The sequence below is a fragment of the Sinohyriopsis cumingii genome, chromosome 16 (assembly GCF_028554795.1).
Source record: "Sinohyriopsis cumingii isolate HCF-2022 chromosome 16, ASM2855479v2, whole genome shotgun sequence".
Taxonomy (NCBI): domain Eukaryota; kingdom Metazoa; phylum Mollusca; class Bivalvia; order Unionida; family Unionidae; genus Sinohyriopsis; species Sinohyriopsis cumingii.
This window is the reverse complement of record NC_142976.1, coordinates 74,920,086-74,938,937: the sequence shown is the minus strand read 5'-3', so window position 1 is coordinate 74,938,937 and position 18,852 is coordinate 74,920,086. Positions and strand designations below refer to the sequence as shown.

The window sequence follows — 18,852 nt, the reverse complement described above, 5'->3', positions numbered from 1 at the left end:
ACATTATAAATACATGTGGTCCATTATAATCAATTCACAATACATAAAATTGATTAATACAATACATAAAAGATTAATAGTTTAATTGGAATGCTCAACAGGTCTGGAAAAACTCAAACATTTGCTACTTGCTCAGAATGGAGAATTTAATAATTTCCTCCCTATATCATGTAAAATTCTGGGGAAGTTACAGGTAATTTTAATTGTCTGTTACAGTTTTCATCTTGCTAAATGATGCAAGATGGTGGATTTTTCCAGTTCTGCCCAGGCAAACATATCTGAATCATGGCATGCACGTTTCCAGTTATATGAATAATACACATTACACTTAAAATTCCATCAAATAACTCATAAAAGTAAAATGTATGTCTCATTCTTGTATCTTGCAGTCATGTGAAAAATACCCGGGATGCGTACATCAAACGGCTGAATGATATTTATGCCAGTAATTTGGAAAAGGTAAATGACAACAACATATTTTAGTCCATTGGGATTTCAACCACATTTCACAGAACACATGCTTTGCATACTGTGATTTTTCTTCTAGGAAGACCCCTGCCCTTGTATTTCCATAATATCATTGGGATTTCAACCACATTTCACAGAACACTTGCTGTGCGTACTGTGATTTTTCTTCTAGGAAGACCCCTGCCCTTGTATTTCCATAAGAGAAGATTTTTAATTTTGTTTTTACAATGGTGGAGCAGTTTTATATCCGAACAGTATCTATAGAAAGACTCTTTATATTATGTTTCAACAAATATGTCTGTGCTAAATTACTTTCAATGAATAAAAATAAGATTTGTGGTATCTTTATTGGAACAGCAGTAGTAGTTTTGTACAATTGCACTATGCTGTACGCATAAGAACAGCATGTCTTCCATTGTACAAAATCAAGTACAGCTTTTAAAATGCCTTTAATAACTTGATATTCAGTGAAAGTATATCATTGTACAGCTACCAAGGGCCACTTAGTAAGTGCTTGATTGCGGCAGTTGATCTAGAAATTGAGTACTTCTGTGATCACATTGAGCATTGTTAATATCCAGGAGTGTTGCAGGTTTTGTTACGCTCATGGCATATTGACTGTAAACACTTTCTGTGCTCGTTTTTCAGTGGCTTGTTTATTCAGTATAGCATGAATTTGCACAGTTATGCATCATGGAGAAAACTTTGCCTCTCAAGCAGTTGTGGTTACCAGGTTCAATATACTGCTCCCTCACTATAAGGACCTTCATTGTTACACAGTTCCTATTATAAGGCAGGTCTGGTCATGGATTCCATTTTTAGTTTGTACTAGTAAAATTGTATCTATCATGTACTGTATATTGAAAGGTGGTATGCTGTATTGCTTCCATGGAGAGCATTATAATGAGGGAGTACCTTATCTTATACTTCATTACAAGGCACTCTTATTATAAGGCAGCATCTTCTATGGTTCCCATGGTCAGTGTTAGAAGGAAGGAGTACCGTATTATATACATCATTATAAGGCATTCATTATAAGGCAGTCTCATTGTAAAGTAGTATAATCTCATGCTACCATAGTCGGTGTTGTAATGAGGGAATACTGGACCACAGAATCACTTGAACAAAATGTCCATACATTTGGCTTGATACATTTTTATCTAAATTCTAATGCAAGAATTTACTTTAATAGGTACTTCTGGACTAATTTTCATAAAAATTACCAAATGTTTGTTAGTTGTTATCAAACTGTTTTAGTTACAATTTTTGTGAATTTTCACTTAATTGAAATATTTCATGTAGACATGCCTGGACTTATTAATATTAATAATAATAATAGCAGTAATAATAACAATAGTAATATCATCATTTAATGAGTATGGTTAACTTGCAAACACTAATCTAGCTGAAGGCCCTGATGGAACATTAATTTCTACATTTGTGTAAGTGCAAACATACATATAGATTGTACTTTGTCTCTTTTAATGTCTCATTTCAGATCTTTGCAGACATATGCATACATACATGTTATGCTCTGAACTAACTTGTCACTAAGCCAAACAAATTCTACATGTACTGCCACTAAACCATTGTGTCCCTTGACCCAACATTTCTATACATACTGCCATTAAACCATTGTGTCACTAGACCCAATATTTCTACACATACTGCCACTAAAACAATTTGTCACTAAAACCAACAAGTTCTACATGTGCTGCCTCTAAATGAATAGCTGAAATAGGAATAAGTATTATGTCAAACTGTTTTCAAAATTAGAGATAAAGCTTTATAATGAGTTGAAATTGTATATATATATATATTTTTTATATATTAAATGCTTGGTTGAGCAAGCTCAAGTTTATTTATGTGCCTTACTTGGTTGGGCAAGCTCTATTGTATCCAGGTACCCTACTTGGTTGGGCAAGCTCTGTTGTATCCAGGTGTATACTTGGTTGGGCAAGCTCTATTGTATCCAGGTGCCTACTTGGTTGGGCAAGTTCTATTGTATCCAGGTGCTTACTTGGTTGGGCAAGCTCTATTGTATCCAGGTTGGGCAAGCTCTATTGTATCCAGGTGCCAACTTGGTTGGGCAAGCTCTATTGTATCCAGGTGCCTACTTGGTTGAGCAAGCTTATGTTTGCCAGCTGATGATTGAATTGGTTGGCTGTTTTTTGGAATCTGGTAATGTGATAGTTGATTGGCAGATATATGCTGCAGCCAGAGGGATCTTTTGATGAAACATGGTATAATGGTTTCGTTGGCAGTTTTTGACTGAAGCCAAGGTCATCTCATTTGTTTTGTGAACTCCCTTCAGTAGCATATTGTAAGACATGAATGTTACTTGTTGGGCAGTTGTGGAATCAATATGAGGAATTTTTCTTAAATGTTTTGTACTCATGATCATTAGTAATTTCCCATACTCAGAGCATGAATATGTTAAGAGTTCAAAATGTTGGCAATCCCACTGCCTTCATCAGTCACTGTGAGATTAATCAGTGTGAGATTAATCAGTGACTGATGAAGGCAGTGTGAGATTAATCAGTGATTGATGAAGGCTGTGTGAGATTAATCAGTGACTGATGAAGGCAGGGTGAGATTAATCAGTGACTCATGAAGGAAGTGTGAGATTGTTGAATATTTTGAACTCTTAAGATAGTTATGCTCTGAGTATTTGCAAATTACTAATGATCATGAATTATCCAGAGCAAGAAAGCAACCTTTTCAGTTGTTTTTTTTACTCACATCACGTACCTCACACCAAAGGTCATATCAAAGTAATATATCACCATACATCTAAAGTCATCCTATACCATTCATCAAAAGTAGGGTCAAATTCATATGCCACACAACTAAAATGATATAAAAATTCATACACTGCTTATCAATAATCATATCAAAATTCATATGCTACACATATAAAATTATATCAAAATTTGTATGCTACACATAAAATCATATCAAAATTCATACACTGCTTGTCAGTAATCATATCAAAATTAATATGCTACACATATAAAATCATATCAAAATTCATATGCTACACATATAAAATCATATCAAAATTCATATGCTACACATAAAATCATATCAAAATTCATACACTGCTTGTCAATAATCATATCAAAATTAATATGCTACACATATAAAATCATATCAAAATTAATATGCTACACATATAAAACCATATCAAAATTAATATGCTACACATATAAAATCATATCAAAATTAATATGCTACACATATAAAACCATATCAAAATTAATATGCTACACATATAAAATAATATAAAAATTCATATGCTACACATATAAAATCATATCAAAATTCATATACTACACATAAAATAATATAAAAATTCATATGCTACACATATAAAATCATATCAAAATTCATATACTACCAATAAAATCATATAAAAATTCATATACTACAAATAAAATCATATCAAAATTCATACACTACAAATTAAATCATATCAAAATTCGTATTCTACACATATAAAATCAACCAAGTTCAAATGCTACACATATAAAATCATATCCCACTCACCAAAATTCAAATCAAAATTCATATGCCACACATCAAAAGTCATATCAATAGTCCTATACCACACATCAAAAGTAGTACATCACAACCTCCATAACTCGTGCCCTGATAACTCGCGAACCTGCTTATAACATGGGTCATGCGTGAATCTCTTTTTTAAACTGAAAAATACCAAAAAATGTATTCCTATTGAACTTGAAGAAAATCGCGATCAAAATTGGTAACGGAAACTGATCTATTGCTCATTTTAACGTCGAAAATGGTAGATAGGACCTGGAAATTTTAATCAACATTATGAAATATCAACTTTAAAAAGAAGTCATACAATGTGTTACATTTTCTTTCCAAAGGATATTCTTAGTACACCGTAATTAACGATACTCAAGGAAATTTTGATCAGTGAATATTTCACTTACGGCTAGTGGGGGCAGTACTTTGATAAATAGATACCAATTAAATAATTTTTTGGATCAATGGAAATTTGTGTTCCAGTTCTATTTTTTTAGTTCCTTTTAAGTGTAATCATCATTAATGCAATGTGTCCTGTTGTAATTAAATGTAAAATTGTCAATCTACCATAACAGCTCTGTCTGTGAGCATTTGTCTGAGAACCTAATTAAGTGCCAGGCATGTTTTGATATCGTATTAGCGGAAACATTTGTTGTATTGTTGCACTAAATATAAAGTGGGCCTCCTTTTCTATTATCACGTTAATTGCATCTTTTGAATCAAATAAAGGAGATGGAATAAACAAAACATTTAAAAGGCATACAAATCCTACGTGCTTAAGAACCAGCAGCTCTGGTTGTATAATGGTAACTCATTTCAGTTGATCATTTGAACACTGTTATTAATGTTATTGTGTATGTAATCTAATTAAACTACCTTAAATGAACCTACCCAATCATAACTGTGATTAAAGACAGGAAAACAACCAAGCAAAATGAGTACTTCATACAATAAAGAGCTTTGTTTCGCAGATATGGACCATTGTGGGGGGAAATGAGTTTCAGAGAATTCCTGAATTTGCATGTAGAGATATTCTCAAGGATGATAAGAACTTTCACTGTTACTTACAGTGAAATGACAGCATCAATATTTTACTAATTGAACAAATCAAAAATTCAGATTTGAGGTAGACGAGTGTCTCATGAAATGTTGCATTTTCTTTTTATAAATAGAAATCTTGTTTTGTAGTGTATCACACTTAGTCTGGTTCCTGGCTTCTTGGACTCCTTTGTTTAGGAAAAAACTGTTTTACACCACTCCGGGAACCAGACTAGTCAACAAAAACGACGTGGCATAATACATGAATGTTTTCGCGTACCATGTTGGTTATTGAAACCAGTTGGAAGCATGTAATCAGCTTATCAGATGTTGGACATTTTGAAAATAAATGTGATTTATACAGAATAACGAACAACTTCATCAGAAAAAGCGCTTTATTCACAGTTATTTTTGATGCAATTATAAAATGAGGATTCAGTCAGTGAACAGCCCAGTTCTCCCCTCCCCCCAACAACACCATGGTTCTTCGGATGTCTTTGATCTAGTGCATATGTGTCAAACTCAAGGCCCACGGGCCACATCAGGCCCGGCGTACAATTATATCAGGCCCGAGAGGTCTTGACCGGCGTACAATTATATCCGGCCCGAGAGAGAATTTTAGGCAAAAATATTTTTTAATGGCCCTGCGATATAAAGTGCAAATCAAATTCCCTAATTAGCAGCCTTGCCGAACAATAGGCTACCTGAGAGCATTCTCGCTTCGATCAGAATAAGCGAAAAAAAAGTTGTGTAGTGAGTGGATGTTCGTCGTTACAGTAACCTAGCAACGTTCAGTTGCTCGTTTTGGATTGGTGCATAAGAAATGAAAGTAGTGTAGTGCCCGGATATTACATCACCTTTTCTCGCTATGGCTAATGTGATATCAATCAAGCGTCTGTCGGTAGATGCACAATCTTTTCTTTTAAATCAAAGCTAGCCTTAAAATGGCCAAGAGAAAAGTTGATTCTGAAAACAGAGCCTTTCAAAGCCACTGGGAGGCTGAATATATGTTTACTGATATTGGCGGTAAACCTGTGTGTCTAATTTGTGGAGATAATGTGGGTGTGATCAAGGAATATAATCTGAGACGGCACTACGAGACTAAACATCAAGACAAGTTAAAAAGCCTGAATGCAGAGCAGAAGCTACAGAAGGTAGAAGAATTGAAGAGGAATCTAACATCACAGCAGATGTTTTTCACCAAAGCAAAATCACAAACTGAAGCTGCTGTGAAAGCAAGTTTTATTGTGGCGGAGGAGATCGCAAAATCAGGCCGACCATTTACAGAAGGAGAGTTTCTGAAGCGCTGCATGATGAAAGTTTGTGACGTCTTGTGTTCAGACAAAAAGCAGATGTTTGCAAATGTAAGCCTTAGCAGAAATACGGTTGCTGATCGGGTTTGTGAGATGGCCACTGATGTGAAAACACAGCTGATCGAAAAAGGCAAAGACTTTGTTGCATTCTCCCTTGCTGTCGATGAAAGTAATGACGCGACTGACACTGCACAGCTCGCCATCTTCATCCTGGAGTGGACTCCAGTTTGAATGTTACAGAAGAAATATTGGACATGAAATCCATGCATGGGACAACGACAGGAAAAGACATTTTTGACAACGTATGTCAAAGTTTAACCAACATGAACCTGCCTTGGGACAAACTTGTTGGACTTACAACAGATGGAGCACCGGCGATGTGCAGCGAAAAAAGTGGACTAGTTGGAAGGTTGCGGTTAAAGATGCAGGAGAACTGTACTGGTGAATTGATAGCATATCACTGCGTCATACACCAAGGATCGCTGTGTGGTAAAGTCCTCAACATGGAAGGTGTAATGAGCACTGTAACACAAACCGTCAACTTTATCAGAGCCAAAGGTTTAAATCACCGCCAATTTCAGTCTTTTTTGCAGGAAATAGACTCAGAGTTTGGCGACATGCGGTATCATACAGAGGTGCGGTGGCTAAGTCGGGGAAAAGTTCTTAGTAGATTTTTCCAGCTGATCGAGGAAATCTGTCAATTCATGGACAGCAAAGGAAAAGACTCCACAGTTTTTCGGGATAAAAAGTGGAAATGTGAGTTGGTGTTTCTGTCTGACATAACCACTCATCTCAACGACTTGAACCTGCAGCTCCAGGGACAGGACCACTTGATCACTGATATGCATGATGCAGTGAAGGCATTTCAAGTGAAGCTGCGCTTATGGGAGACACAAATGCACCAATGCAACTTGTCTCACTTTTCTTGTTGCCAAGCAATGTTGAACCATTCAACGCTATGGTGTTTCCCAATGTACACTTTGCTGAAAAACTTAGCTTACTTCGCGCCGAGTTTGCACGGCGCTTTAGTGACTTTGAAGCACAGAAAAGTAATTTCGAGCTGTTTCGTAACCCATTTGCCATAGACGTGGAAACTGCACCTGTAAATTTGCAGATGGAGCTAATAGAGCTGCAGTGTAGTGGGACACTAAAGGCAAAGTACGACACTATGGGGCCTGCACAGTTCACTTGTTTCATTCCTGAAGAGATGCCCCAGCTTCATCTACATGCGGCTCAAACCTTGAGCATGTTTGGTAGCACATATCTGTGTGAGCAGCTGTTTTCTGTGATGAAGATTAACAAAACATCACACAGGAGTCGTCTCACTGATGAACACTTGCAGTCCATCATGAGAATCTCAATGACACAGAACATTACTCCCAACATAAACGAACTTGTAGCCAAGAAAAGATGCCAAACATCCAGCTCTGACAAATTGGCATAAGAGCGAAAATGGGTATGCCAATGATTTTTTATTATTAAAACTTTTTTCTGTTTTAATTTATATTAATGTTTAAAAAAGGTTTAATTTTCTGCTTATTGAATGTTTATCCTGTTCAGCCCGCAACCTTACGTGTGATTTGAGTTTTGGCCCTCTGAGTGATTGAGTTTGACACCCCTGATCTAGCGGATTATTGGGAGGTCCCTCAGTAGCTCGCGCCCTCGCCTATGGTGTGGTCTATGTTTTTGGACCCCAGTGTGTGCAAGTTACTGAGGGAAAGGTGTACATATATTAAAATTCAAATCTACAAAAGCCATATCAAAATTCATGTCACACATGATAAAGCCATATTAAAATTTATGTCACACATCAGAATTTATACATACCACACATTGGAATTTAAATAAATGAACCACACATCAGAATTCATATATATGTGCCACGCATCAGAATTCATATATATGTTACACACAACAGAATTTATATAAATGTACCACACATCAGAGTTCATATATGATATGTGCCACACATCAGAATTCATATGTGCCACACATCAGAAGTAATTCAATTTGCTGATAATGCCATGTTATGTGTTCATATGATGTTTCTGTTACAGTCTGGTGTCGAAAAATTAGTTGGTCATGCCACATTTACAGGGGACAAATGTGTCGAGGTGAATGGAAATAAGTACACAGCCAAACACATCCTGATTGCCACTGGAGGTCGACCCTCCATACCCAGTGTACCAGGTAATGTGGGCAGATTTTACACAAAATCATCAGATCTATTTAGTATAAGTAGACTTTAATGGTAATCCAATTGACTGCTTGTAGAATACTGCTATATCCATGAACAAGTTATATTTGTGTATGGTATTTATACAAAATCATTACAATACAAAAGAAAATGGTAATTAAATAATGATTTTTCCACAAGTGTGCAAATTCCAAGCCAATATTTTTCCTTTGCCAATTTCTTTCTTTCTGCCATTTACTGTTCAGTTGGGTGTGTGGGTGTCTACACTGTTATGCTGGGTGTTTGGGTGTCTGCACTGTTAAGTTGGGTGTGTGTGTGTCTACACTTCCGTTGAGTGTGTGGGTGTTTACACTGTCCAGTTGAGACCCCAAGTGGCCGAGTGGTCTAAAGCGCCAGCCATCTCACCCATGTCTACATGGTTTTGAATCTCAGGCTCAGCTAACATGGGTACATCAGAAATTGCCAGTATATTCTTGTAGGTCAGTAGTTCTTCACAGGGTTTTCCAGTGTTCTTCCTCCACCAGTTATACTGGCTGCCATGTTTCGCCTATATTTTGCTGAAAAATGGCATTAAACCCTACAACAACAACAACAACAACACTGTTCGGTTTGCTGTGTTAGTGTCTACATCATTGAGTTGGGTGTTCAGGTGTCTGCATTGTTCATTTGGATGTTTGGGTGTCTACACTGTTTAGTTAAGTGTGGGTGTTTATACTGTTCTGTTGGGTGTGTGGGTGTTTACACTGTTCAGTTAGGTGTGTGGTTTTCTACCCCATTCAGTTGTTTGTGTGAGTGTCTACAATGTTCCATTGGGTGTGTGGGTGTCTACACTATTCAGTTCATTGTGTGTGATTGTGTCGACAATGTTCTGTTGGGTATGTGGGTGTCTACACTATTCTTTTGGGTGTTTGGTTGTAGCTGAATTATTTATTTCAAGGGGAGGATTTTTTATTTATTAAAACCTGAAAACAAGTTAATTGTTCATCATTAAGCTTATTTCTGTTTGTCTCCCCTGCTTCTTTCTGATGATTTCATGGTAATCTCAGATGTTATGCAATTTTTATCATTTATTTTCCAACAAAGATGGATCAATTATAGTTTGCTTTGCCATTTTTTGGACTATAAGATAAATCTCCATATCCAAAATATATCTCTATATCTATCTGAGTTGGGGCAGGTTGAGTAAAGTATCTTTTTTTATTAGGTTTCAAGAATAATTTTACAAGTATTGCTTGCCCATTGGAGCATCTTTTATTTTTAGATATACATAAAACAAAATTCATGGAATCTGCTTATCAAGTATTTATTTATTTATTTTCTTATTTAATTTTTTATTTATTTATTTATGTATTTATTTATGCATTTATTTACATCAGCATGTAAATCGATGCATAATCCTGCCATTTCCAGTAAATCCTTCACAACTCTGCAGTCTCTCCTTCTCTCTTTCTATCTCACTGTAGTGTTGAATAAGTTTCCATTTTTTTCAGTTTATTGTATATACTTGCTTGTAAGGCTAGACCAACTACAAACAACATAGACCCAGATCTGCCATTGCATAATGAGCTAGCAGATCACTGTCTTTGTTGTTTGTTCTACTGATAACTCCTGACAAACTGCACAGACTCTGATCTGTTGGATTATTATGCAAAAGAAAGATCTGGATCCATGCAGTTTGCAGTTTAACTTGACTTTTGAGTATATACATTATTTGTCCTAGATGTGCCTTTGTACGATGTGCTGACAGATCTGGGTCTGCACTGTTTGCAGTTGGATACACATTTTACAAACGCATATAGATCATTCTCTCTCTCATTCATGGCTTTTGTCTTTCATTCATAATATACAAGGCTTTTGTCTGTCATTCACATTACACATGGCTTTTGTCTGTCATTCACAATATACAAGACTTTTGTCTGTCATTCAGAATGTACAAGGCTTTTGTCTGTCATTCAGAATGTACTTGGCTTTTGTCTGTTATTCACAATATACAAGGCTTTGTCTGTCATACACAACATACAAGAGAAAATAAGGATATTCTGTCCTTGATATGTGGCTTTTGTCCATCATACATAGTATACAAGAGTTAACATCTATATATCTACTTAATTAGAGAAAATAGAGTATTATCCTTAGTACAGTACTTGACTATTGTATGTTATACAGGATATACAAGAGTTAACATGATTATATGTGCTTAATATTTAACTATTGTATGTCATACACAATATACAGGAGTAAACAGGATTTTTTCTCCTTAATAAATGGCTGTTATCTGTCATACACAGTATCCTTGCAAATAGAATATTCTCTCCCTAATACATGCCTATTTTCTGTCGTACAGGTGCAGAGTATGGTATCAGCAGTGATGGCTTCTTTGAACTGGAAAATCTTCCAAAGTAAGTTATTTTGATGTCTCAGAAAGGGCAACATAGTTTCTTGCAATATGATTGAATTGTCTTGTTAATCCTGGAGATATCCCTTAGTAATGATTGTAATGCATGTAATAAAGAGGTCAGCTGAATAGTAACATTGGATTTCCCTTGAGATTGTAATGCATGTAATAAAGAGGTTAGCTGAATAACAATAAATTTCCCTTGAGACTGTAATGCATGTAATAAAGAGGTCAGTGGATTTCCCTTCAGATTGTAATGCATGTAATAAAGAGGTTAGCTGAATAACAATAAATTTCCCTTGAGGCTGTAATGCATATAAGAAAGAGGTCAGCAGAATAGTAACAATGAATTTCCTTGAGACTGTAATGTATGTAATAAAGAGGTCAGTGGATTTTCTTTGAGATTGGAATGGCTAGAGGAAATGCAAGCAGCTGTCTTGTAAAGTGAGTGTAGATTCCAAACTGACCATTTGTATGACTAAGAAGTTGCCATGACATCTGGTATATCAAATGATGTGCATCATTTCCTGCAACAGGACACAGTTTTGCCTCTGTATTATACAGTAATTTGTCAAATCTATTTTAAATCCTGTCAGAGCAAGTGAAATGTGTAAACTTGTTAGCCTCAAAACCAAGTTGTGTGTGATGTAGCAATATATCAGTTATATTTTCATCTTGATGCAAAACTTAATCTCATGGGGGAGAGCATTTTTAAGGTAGGTGTAGAATTGGTGATGAGTTTACAGCAGGTTATATGACACCAGTAAAATGGACAAAAACAGTTTATTATTTAAAGTCTTTACAGAATACAGACACATATTTATATATTTTTTACTTACCTATAGCACCACTCCAGTTGCCTAGTGCTTAGAGCATCTGCCTCGGATGCAGGAGTTCGTGGGTTCAATCCCCGACTGAGTCATACCAGAGACTTATAAAAATGGTACTAACAGCTGCCTCGCTTGTCACTCAGCATTAAGAGGTTAGTGTTAGAACTGGTTGGCCTGGTGTCAGGATAATGTGACTGGGTGGGATGTGATCCTACATGTCTGCAGCACGATGCCCCAATGCTAGACATCACTATAAACTGCCACACTGCAGACATTTTAGCAATATGACTGATTTTTGTTTAAAGCTACATTGAAAATACAAATCACACATACACCCACACTTGCCTATAGCCATCATGATTTTAACTTGAGCTGGTGATAATGGCATGACATACCATATGATAATCAGTATGTCATGTGCTGGTCAGTATGTTGTATCATGTGCTGGTCGGTATGTCATATCGTGTGATGATTAGGATGTCATACCATGTGTTGGTTAGTATGTCATACCATGTGATCAGTATGTCATACCATGTGCTGGTCATTATGTCATCATGTGCTGGTCAGTGTCATCATGTAATGATCAGTATGTCATATCATGTGCTGGTCAGTATGTCATACCGTGTGATGGTCAGTATGAGTGACCATGACTTTCAGACTAAGAGGGGGTAATCTTTACATAAAGAGCTGTCTCGTTGAATGTCTAATCAGATTCAAGAAATTTGGAAATTAGTTTAATAAACAGGTTCATTTTCAAAATAAAATGGCTTGTTAAGTAAAGTGTATATGTGTTTAGTATTTTTAGTATGCTGTGATTTCCATAAAAGAATGTTACTGTCAATTTATTTCAGCACAATGACCTTTGAATTTTATTTTGTGTTTTGAAAAATTTGTAAGTAGTAGATAAAATCTTCTAAAAATTGACTTATCCAGAACAGAATGCCCAAAATCTGATGAAAACTAATTGAGTGAGTGATATTAAAATAATATGCATAGTGTTACATTTAATTTGCTTGGCCTCCATTATCCAATCTTCCATTTATTTCACTATGGACAATTTCTTCTTGTAAATACTTTGAGTATTCTAATTTTTGTTACAGAAAGGTAGTAGTTGTGGGAGCTGGTTACATAGCAGTTGAGTTGGCTGGCATATTCAATGCTCTTGGTGCAGATACCTCTATTTTGATCCGGTTTGATAAGGTACAATATACACATTTCAACATCCATGTTTATTTTACTTAATTTAATTTTGTATAATATATCAGTCTAGAAATACTGGTTGAATGACATGGACATCTTCTATTTTAACACAGTATTTCAGCAGTTATGAGGATACACTGTCCTACATCTAAACTCCATTATAATACACCTTGCAATAATGTAATTCCGGATATAAATTTGTAATGCTATAGACCTTATGTCCAAAATGATTAAACTGATTTTAAAAACATTCATCAGCTAAAATTTTACATCTTTGTACTTGATTTGGACATTGCAAGAATGTGTTTTACCGTAATTAATTAATTAATTACTCTAATCATTGTTAAATTCAGTAAATGTTTGATATTTTTTTCCAAACAGGTTATATTACATATTATGTCTCGAATGAGCCACCTGTGTCTCTAATGAGCCACAATTATATTTTTGGTCCATGTCAGCTATCGTGTTTGGTAACAGTACACAGGACTGTCTGAATATCCTTCAGTACTAAAGTCACTTCAGGAGATCAGTGACTTAAATAAATCTTTCACAACATGCCTTGCTGAGATGAGCTTATTGCAGGTCACACTTGGATGACAACAGATCATAGAATTTCTGGCAGCCCTTGGATGACAACAGATCATAGAATTTCTGGCAGCCCTTGGATGACAACAGATCATAGAATTTGTGGCAGCCCTTGGATCTGCTGCTGTTCAAGTGTCAATAAAGAGTGGCCTACAGTAAACTTGTCTCTTGTAGTTTATTTTGTCATGTAAAACTAGCGACATAAGTGCTTGATTGCAGCCCAGTGTGCACTGGTCAATAACCATAGTGCACTAGTCAATAACCAGAGAGAATGTGAGTCTCTGATACATGTTTATTTGCATAATGTAACTACAAATAACAATTAGTGTCACTTTGTTGTGAATTAGAAGTGAATTCAGTACTACCCATATTTACAAATGAATTAAGACATGTAATCTGTCAATGAAGATGCCCAGAAAAAGGAAAGCTTATTCTTTGAAAGATTAGTTCGATGTTTTGAAGTGACTTAAACTGGTGAAATGTAAAGTCAAATTGCCAAGGACTTTGTTGTACCTGAGGAAATTCTGTTGGTGGGAAAAGGGCAATAATATGCTGACTGGTTTAAATGAAGGTGCTGGACTGTAACACATAAAAAGTTCATTTAGCATTGAACACAGACCTGAGTAGTACTCTGTATTCATGGTTTGTTTTGGAACGGTCACAGTGGGTGTCTAGCACTAGGGCATCATGCTGCAGGCATGTAGCATCATGTCCCATCCAGTCACATTATTCTGATGCCAGCCAACCAGTCCTAACACTAACCTCTTAATGCTGAGCGCTAAGCGAGGCAGCTGTTAGTAACATTTTTATAAGTCTTTGGTATGACTCGGCCAGGGTTCAAACCTGCATCTGAGGCTGACACTCTAACCACTAGGCTACCAGAGTATGCAGTATGATTGACTTATAAGTACTTTAGAACATATTACTGTCAATCCTATGTCCCCATTATTCTATACATGGCAAATATGAGTATGGACAACAGACCAGGTTGGGCCTAGGAGTAATCATGTAGGGTCCATCTTAAGTTAAGTTTTTATTTTCATTGAGAAATCCACCCACAGTAAAGATTTAAGCCTTTAATTTTGTTAATGTATCCACAGAGACAATAGTTTATATAAATCTTGCAGGTTCTGCGGAATTTTGATGAAATGGTCAGCAGTTTTGTGACCGATGCCATGGAGAAAGCAGGGGTCAAGGTCATGAGGTCAACTCAAGTAAGCTGTTATTTTATCCTTGCAGATAAATTTTGCCGTGATTTATTTAATTGCTGCTTGATTGTTGGCAGTCATATTGTTTTTCTTTCTTTCTGTCTGGTTCAGTTCTGTGTTTAGGTTTTGTTAAGACCTGTCATATGATGTTGTTGTTGTTGTAGGGTTTAACGCCATTTTTTAGCACACGATGGGCTATACATGGCGGCCAGTATTATTGGTGGAGGAGGAACCCGGAAAAAACACAGAAAGAACCACCGACCCACAGGAAGCTACTGGCAGTCATAGGATGTAAAGTGTTCATTGAAAAAATTTCAAATTTTTTCAATGGAAAATTGTATATTCTATTTATATTCAGTCTGTCATATTCTAAGGTGTTTGTTTTATGTGGGAACTATTGTATAAAGGTTACTGTTTATATGCATAGACCCTGATCACAATGTGCATTCTGTGATGGCTGATCAGGGTCTTTGTTGTTTGCAGTTGGATTGGACTTATAAGCAAGTAATAATTTAAACAACAAGAGAAAGGGATCTCTCAGAGATCAGTTCAGATTGTAACTCCTGGTGGCTCTTAGTCCATTTTATCTAATCAAAACAGTCAATGAGTCATGTACACTAAGCATTGTTGTACATGTTCTTACTCATGTACACTATGCATTGTTGTACATGTTCTTATTCATGCATGCTGCATTGTTGTACATGTTCTTACTCATGTACACTATGCATTGTTGTACATGTTCTTACTCATGTACACTATGAATTGTTGTACATGTTCTTACTCATGTACACAATGCATCATTTTACATGTTCTTAATCATGGACACTATGCATTGTTGTACTTGTTACTCATGTACACTATGAATTGTTGTACATGTTCTTACTCATGTACACTATGCATTGTTTTACATGTTCTTAATCATGGACACTATGCATTGTTGTACTTGTTACTCATATACACTATGCATTGTTTTACATGTTCTTACTCATGTATGCTGCATCGTTGTACATGTTCTTACTCAAGTACACTATGCATTGTTGTACATGTTCTTACTCATGTACACTATGCATTGTTGTACATGTTCTTAATCATGTATGCTGCATTGTTGTGCATGTTCTTATCCATGTATGCTGCATTGTTGTACATGTTCTTATTCATGTATGCTGCATTGTTGTACATGTTCTTATTCATGTATGCTGCATTGTTGTACATGTTCTTACTCATGTACACTAAGCATTGTTGTACATGTTCTTACTCATGTACACTATGAATTGTTGTACACATTCTTACTCATGTATGCTGCATTGTTGAACATGTTCTCATTCATGTACACTAAGCATTGTTGTACATGTTCTTACTCATGTACACTAAGTATTGTTTTACATGTTCTTACTCATGTACACTAAGTATTGTTTTACATGTTCTTACTCATATACACTATGCATTGTTGTACATGTTCTTACTCATGTACTTGGCATTGTTGTACATGTTCTTACTCATGTACTTGGCATTGTTGTACATGTTCTTACTCATGTGTGTGTGTGATTTGGATTTTTAACATAGCTTTAGCAATTTTTCAGTCATATCACTACGATGTCTGCAGCATGGCAATTTATAGTGATGTCTAGCACTGGGGCATCATGTCGCAGGCATGCAGCATGATATCCCACCCAGTCACATTATCCTGACACCAGGCCAACCAGTCCTAACACTAACCTGTTAATGCTGAGCGAGGCAGCTGATAGTACTATTTTTGTAAGTCTTTGGTATGACTCGGCTGGGGATCAAACCCACAACCTTCCACATCTGAGGCAGACGCTCTAATCACTATGCCACCGGAGCAGTCTGCCTTACTCTTGTACACTATGCCATGTTTTACATGTTATTGTTTACATTATGCATTGTTGTACATGTTCATACTCATGTGGGACTAAGGAAAACATCACAGAAAGACTTAAAATGGACAACAGCACATATTTAACAGAAAGTGAATTTTAACTGACTTTAATTTATGGGGGAACTTATTCATTTGCAGATCCTATTGGATTGATGTAGATAGTCATTACTAAATGTTGGTATTAAGATCTATGATCTACAAAAATCTGTTTATTTTTGCTTATTGTTCTATGTATCATGAGTTTATTTCTTCAATGACTACATCAAAAGTGTCATCTTGAGTAGTATTTCTTACTACTGTCAAAAAAATGTCTTGTATTGCAGTTCTTTTCTTTGTTGCTTATACATTTATGTAAAATGTTAACTTTGTTCAAGATCACTACCAGATCTAATCTGTTATATATACTCACTTATAAGTCAAATTCATCCGTGGACCCAGATCTGCTGTCACATGATGCACTGGCTGGTCTGAGTCTATGCAGTTTGTTCAGACTAATCAAAAGAACAAGCAAAATAGATCCTAATCTGAGAGCGCATTATGCTATGGCAGATCAGGTCTCTATTGTTTGCTTTTGGACCCAACTTTTAGGCAGTGTTATATGTTCAAGAAGAGAAATATTTCCTACAAGATAGATAATGTTATGTTTCTTAAGTTATCAATGCTGATATTATGATATTATTATCTTTACTTTAGACCCCCCCCCCTTTGCATTTCCAGTTGTAGCCAAAACAGCATATTCAGATTTCTAATGGCAACTGCCTATGTGTCTTTACACAATTGACAAAGGAGAAAATAACAGTGGCCAATATTGTCTATCATAAAATTATTTTGCCATGTTGGAAAATTGCATCTGATGGCTGTTTTGTCTAACACTATTTGGAACTTGCTATGCACCCCCATTCTTCCTGTCATCTCCTTCCATTTCCATCCTCCAGCTACCTCCCCACCCTCCACCGCTCCAATCTTCAGAGTAAAGAATTTTAGAGATTCTAAAAAGATTTACTGATTGCCATATACCTTTTCTATGTCTTTTTTAGGTAAAATCTGTCACAAAGAAGGCAGATGGGACATTGACCCTAGATACAACAGCAGGTCAGATGGCAGAGGTCAACTGCTTACTATGGGCTATTGGAAGAGTGCCAAATACAGACAATATTGGTATAGAAAAATTGGTGAGCAGTTGTAGACTATTATCTAAGTTATTGTTAAAATGTGTAAAAGCATGTTGACACATTTTCATCTCAGAGTAAAAGTAAAATCTTCAATGCATTAAAGTTTGATGAAGTTGTAACATTTTCATCTCAGAGTAAAAGTAAAATCTTCAATGCATCAAAGTTTGATGAGGTTGTAACATTTTCATCTCAAAGTAAAAGTAAAATCTTCAATGCATCAAAGTTTGATGAGGCTTGCAAAAAGCAAATATATCACTCCATTCAGAGTTGGAAATAATCTGAGGTATGAACAGCTGCAAAATATTTTATATTCTCTGTAGTTCAGTAAGCATATAAATATATTTGATATTCTGGAAAGCTACATGTATGGTGTTGTAATGTGCCGTTTGAAGTTTGGTGTTGATATTCAGTCATTTTGAACAAGGTTAGGTCCAGGGAACCATTTTTGTTTTTCTTTCAAAAGATATCAAAATTAGGTCCAGTGAACATGTCATTATTCTTTCTTTCAAAATATATCAGAAAAGGTACATAGCTGCCAAATTTCCCATTTTTCCAGTATTTGTCCTGTATTTTGGATCTGAATATGGGTGTACATGTGTATAGGAATAGAGTTCTAAAATATGATTGGTTCATTCAAAATTGAGGCTACCATGCCTGTCGTTATCCACCATATTTGATTTTGCAAACAGTTGCTACTATCACTGTATCTCATCTTCATAATATTCAACTTCTGTTCATGACAAAAAGGAAAGCAGAATATTCAGAATTTTCTCCAGGAAAGACAAGAAAACAGAACTGGAAGAACGTTTGCACCATCTTGTTTAGATTTGTGAAACCTTCTAGTAAAGGAGAAAACTTTACGTTTTGCAAATTGTGTAATGTGATTTTGCTATTTGGCATGGAGGCACCCATGACATACAAGAGCATGAAAAAGGTAATAATCATCAGCTTTCTGCTTCATCATCAACAACTCAACCTGAACTTACAGCATATA

At 35.8% G+C, this 18,852-nt stretch overlaps 1 protein-coding gene across 1 annotated transcript in view; it reads left to right on the top strand.

The window, feature by feature from the left end:
- LOC149780799 (glutathione reductase, mitochondrial-like) overlaps positions 1 to 18,852 on the top strand; it is a 50,587-nt gene that overhangs the window by 13,304 nt on the left and 18,431 nt on the right. Inside the window, exons 3-8 of the mRNA XM_089937877.1 lie at positions 390 to 459; positions 8,432 to 8,564; positions 10,916 to 10,970; positions 12,897 to 12,996; positions 14,709 to 14,795; positions 17,724 to 17,858. Of these exons, the coding sequence (XP_089794003.1) occupies positions 390 to 459; positions 8,432 to 8,564; positions 10,916 to 10,970; positions 12,897 to 12,996; positions 14,709 to 14,795; positions 17,724 to 17,858 (580 nt within the window). The remainder of the gene's footprint in view (positions 1 to 389; positions 460 to 8,431; positions 8,565 to 10,915; positions 10,971 to 12,896; positions 12,997 to 14,708; positions 14,796 to 17,723; positions 17,859 to 18,852) is intronic.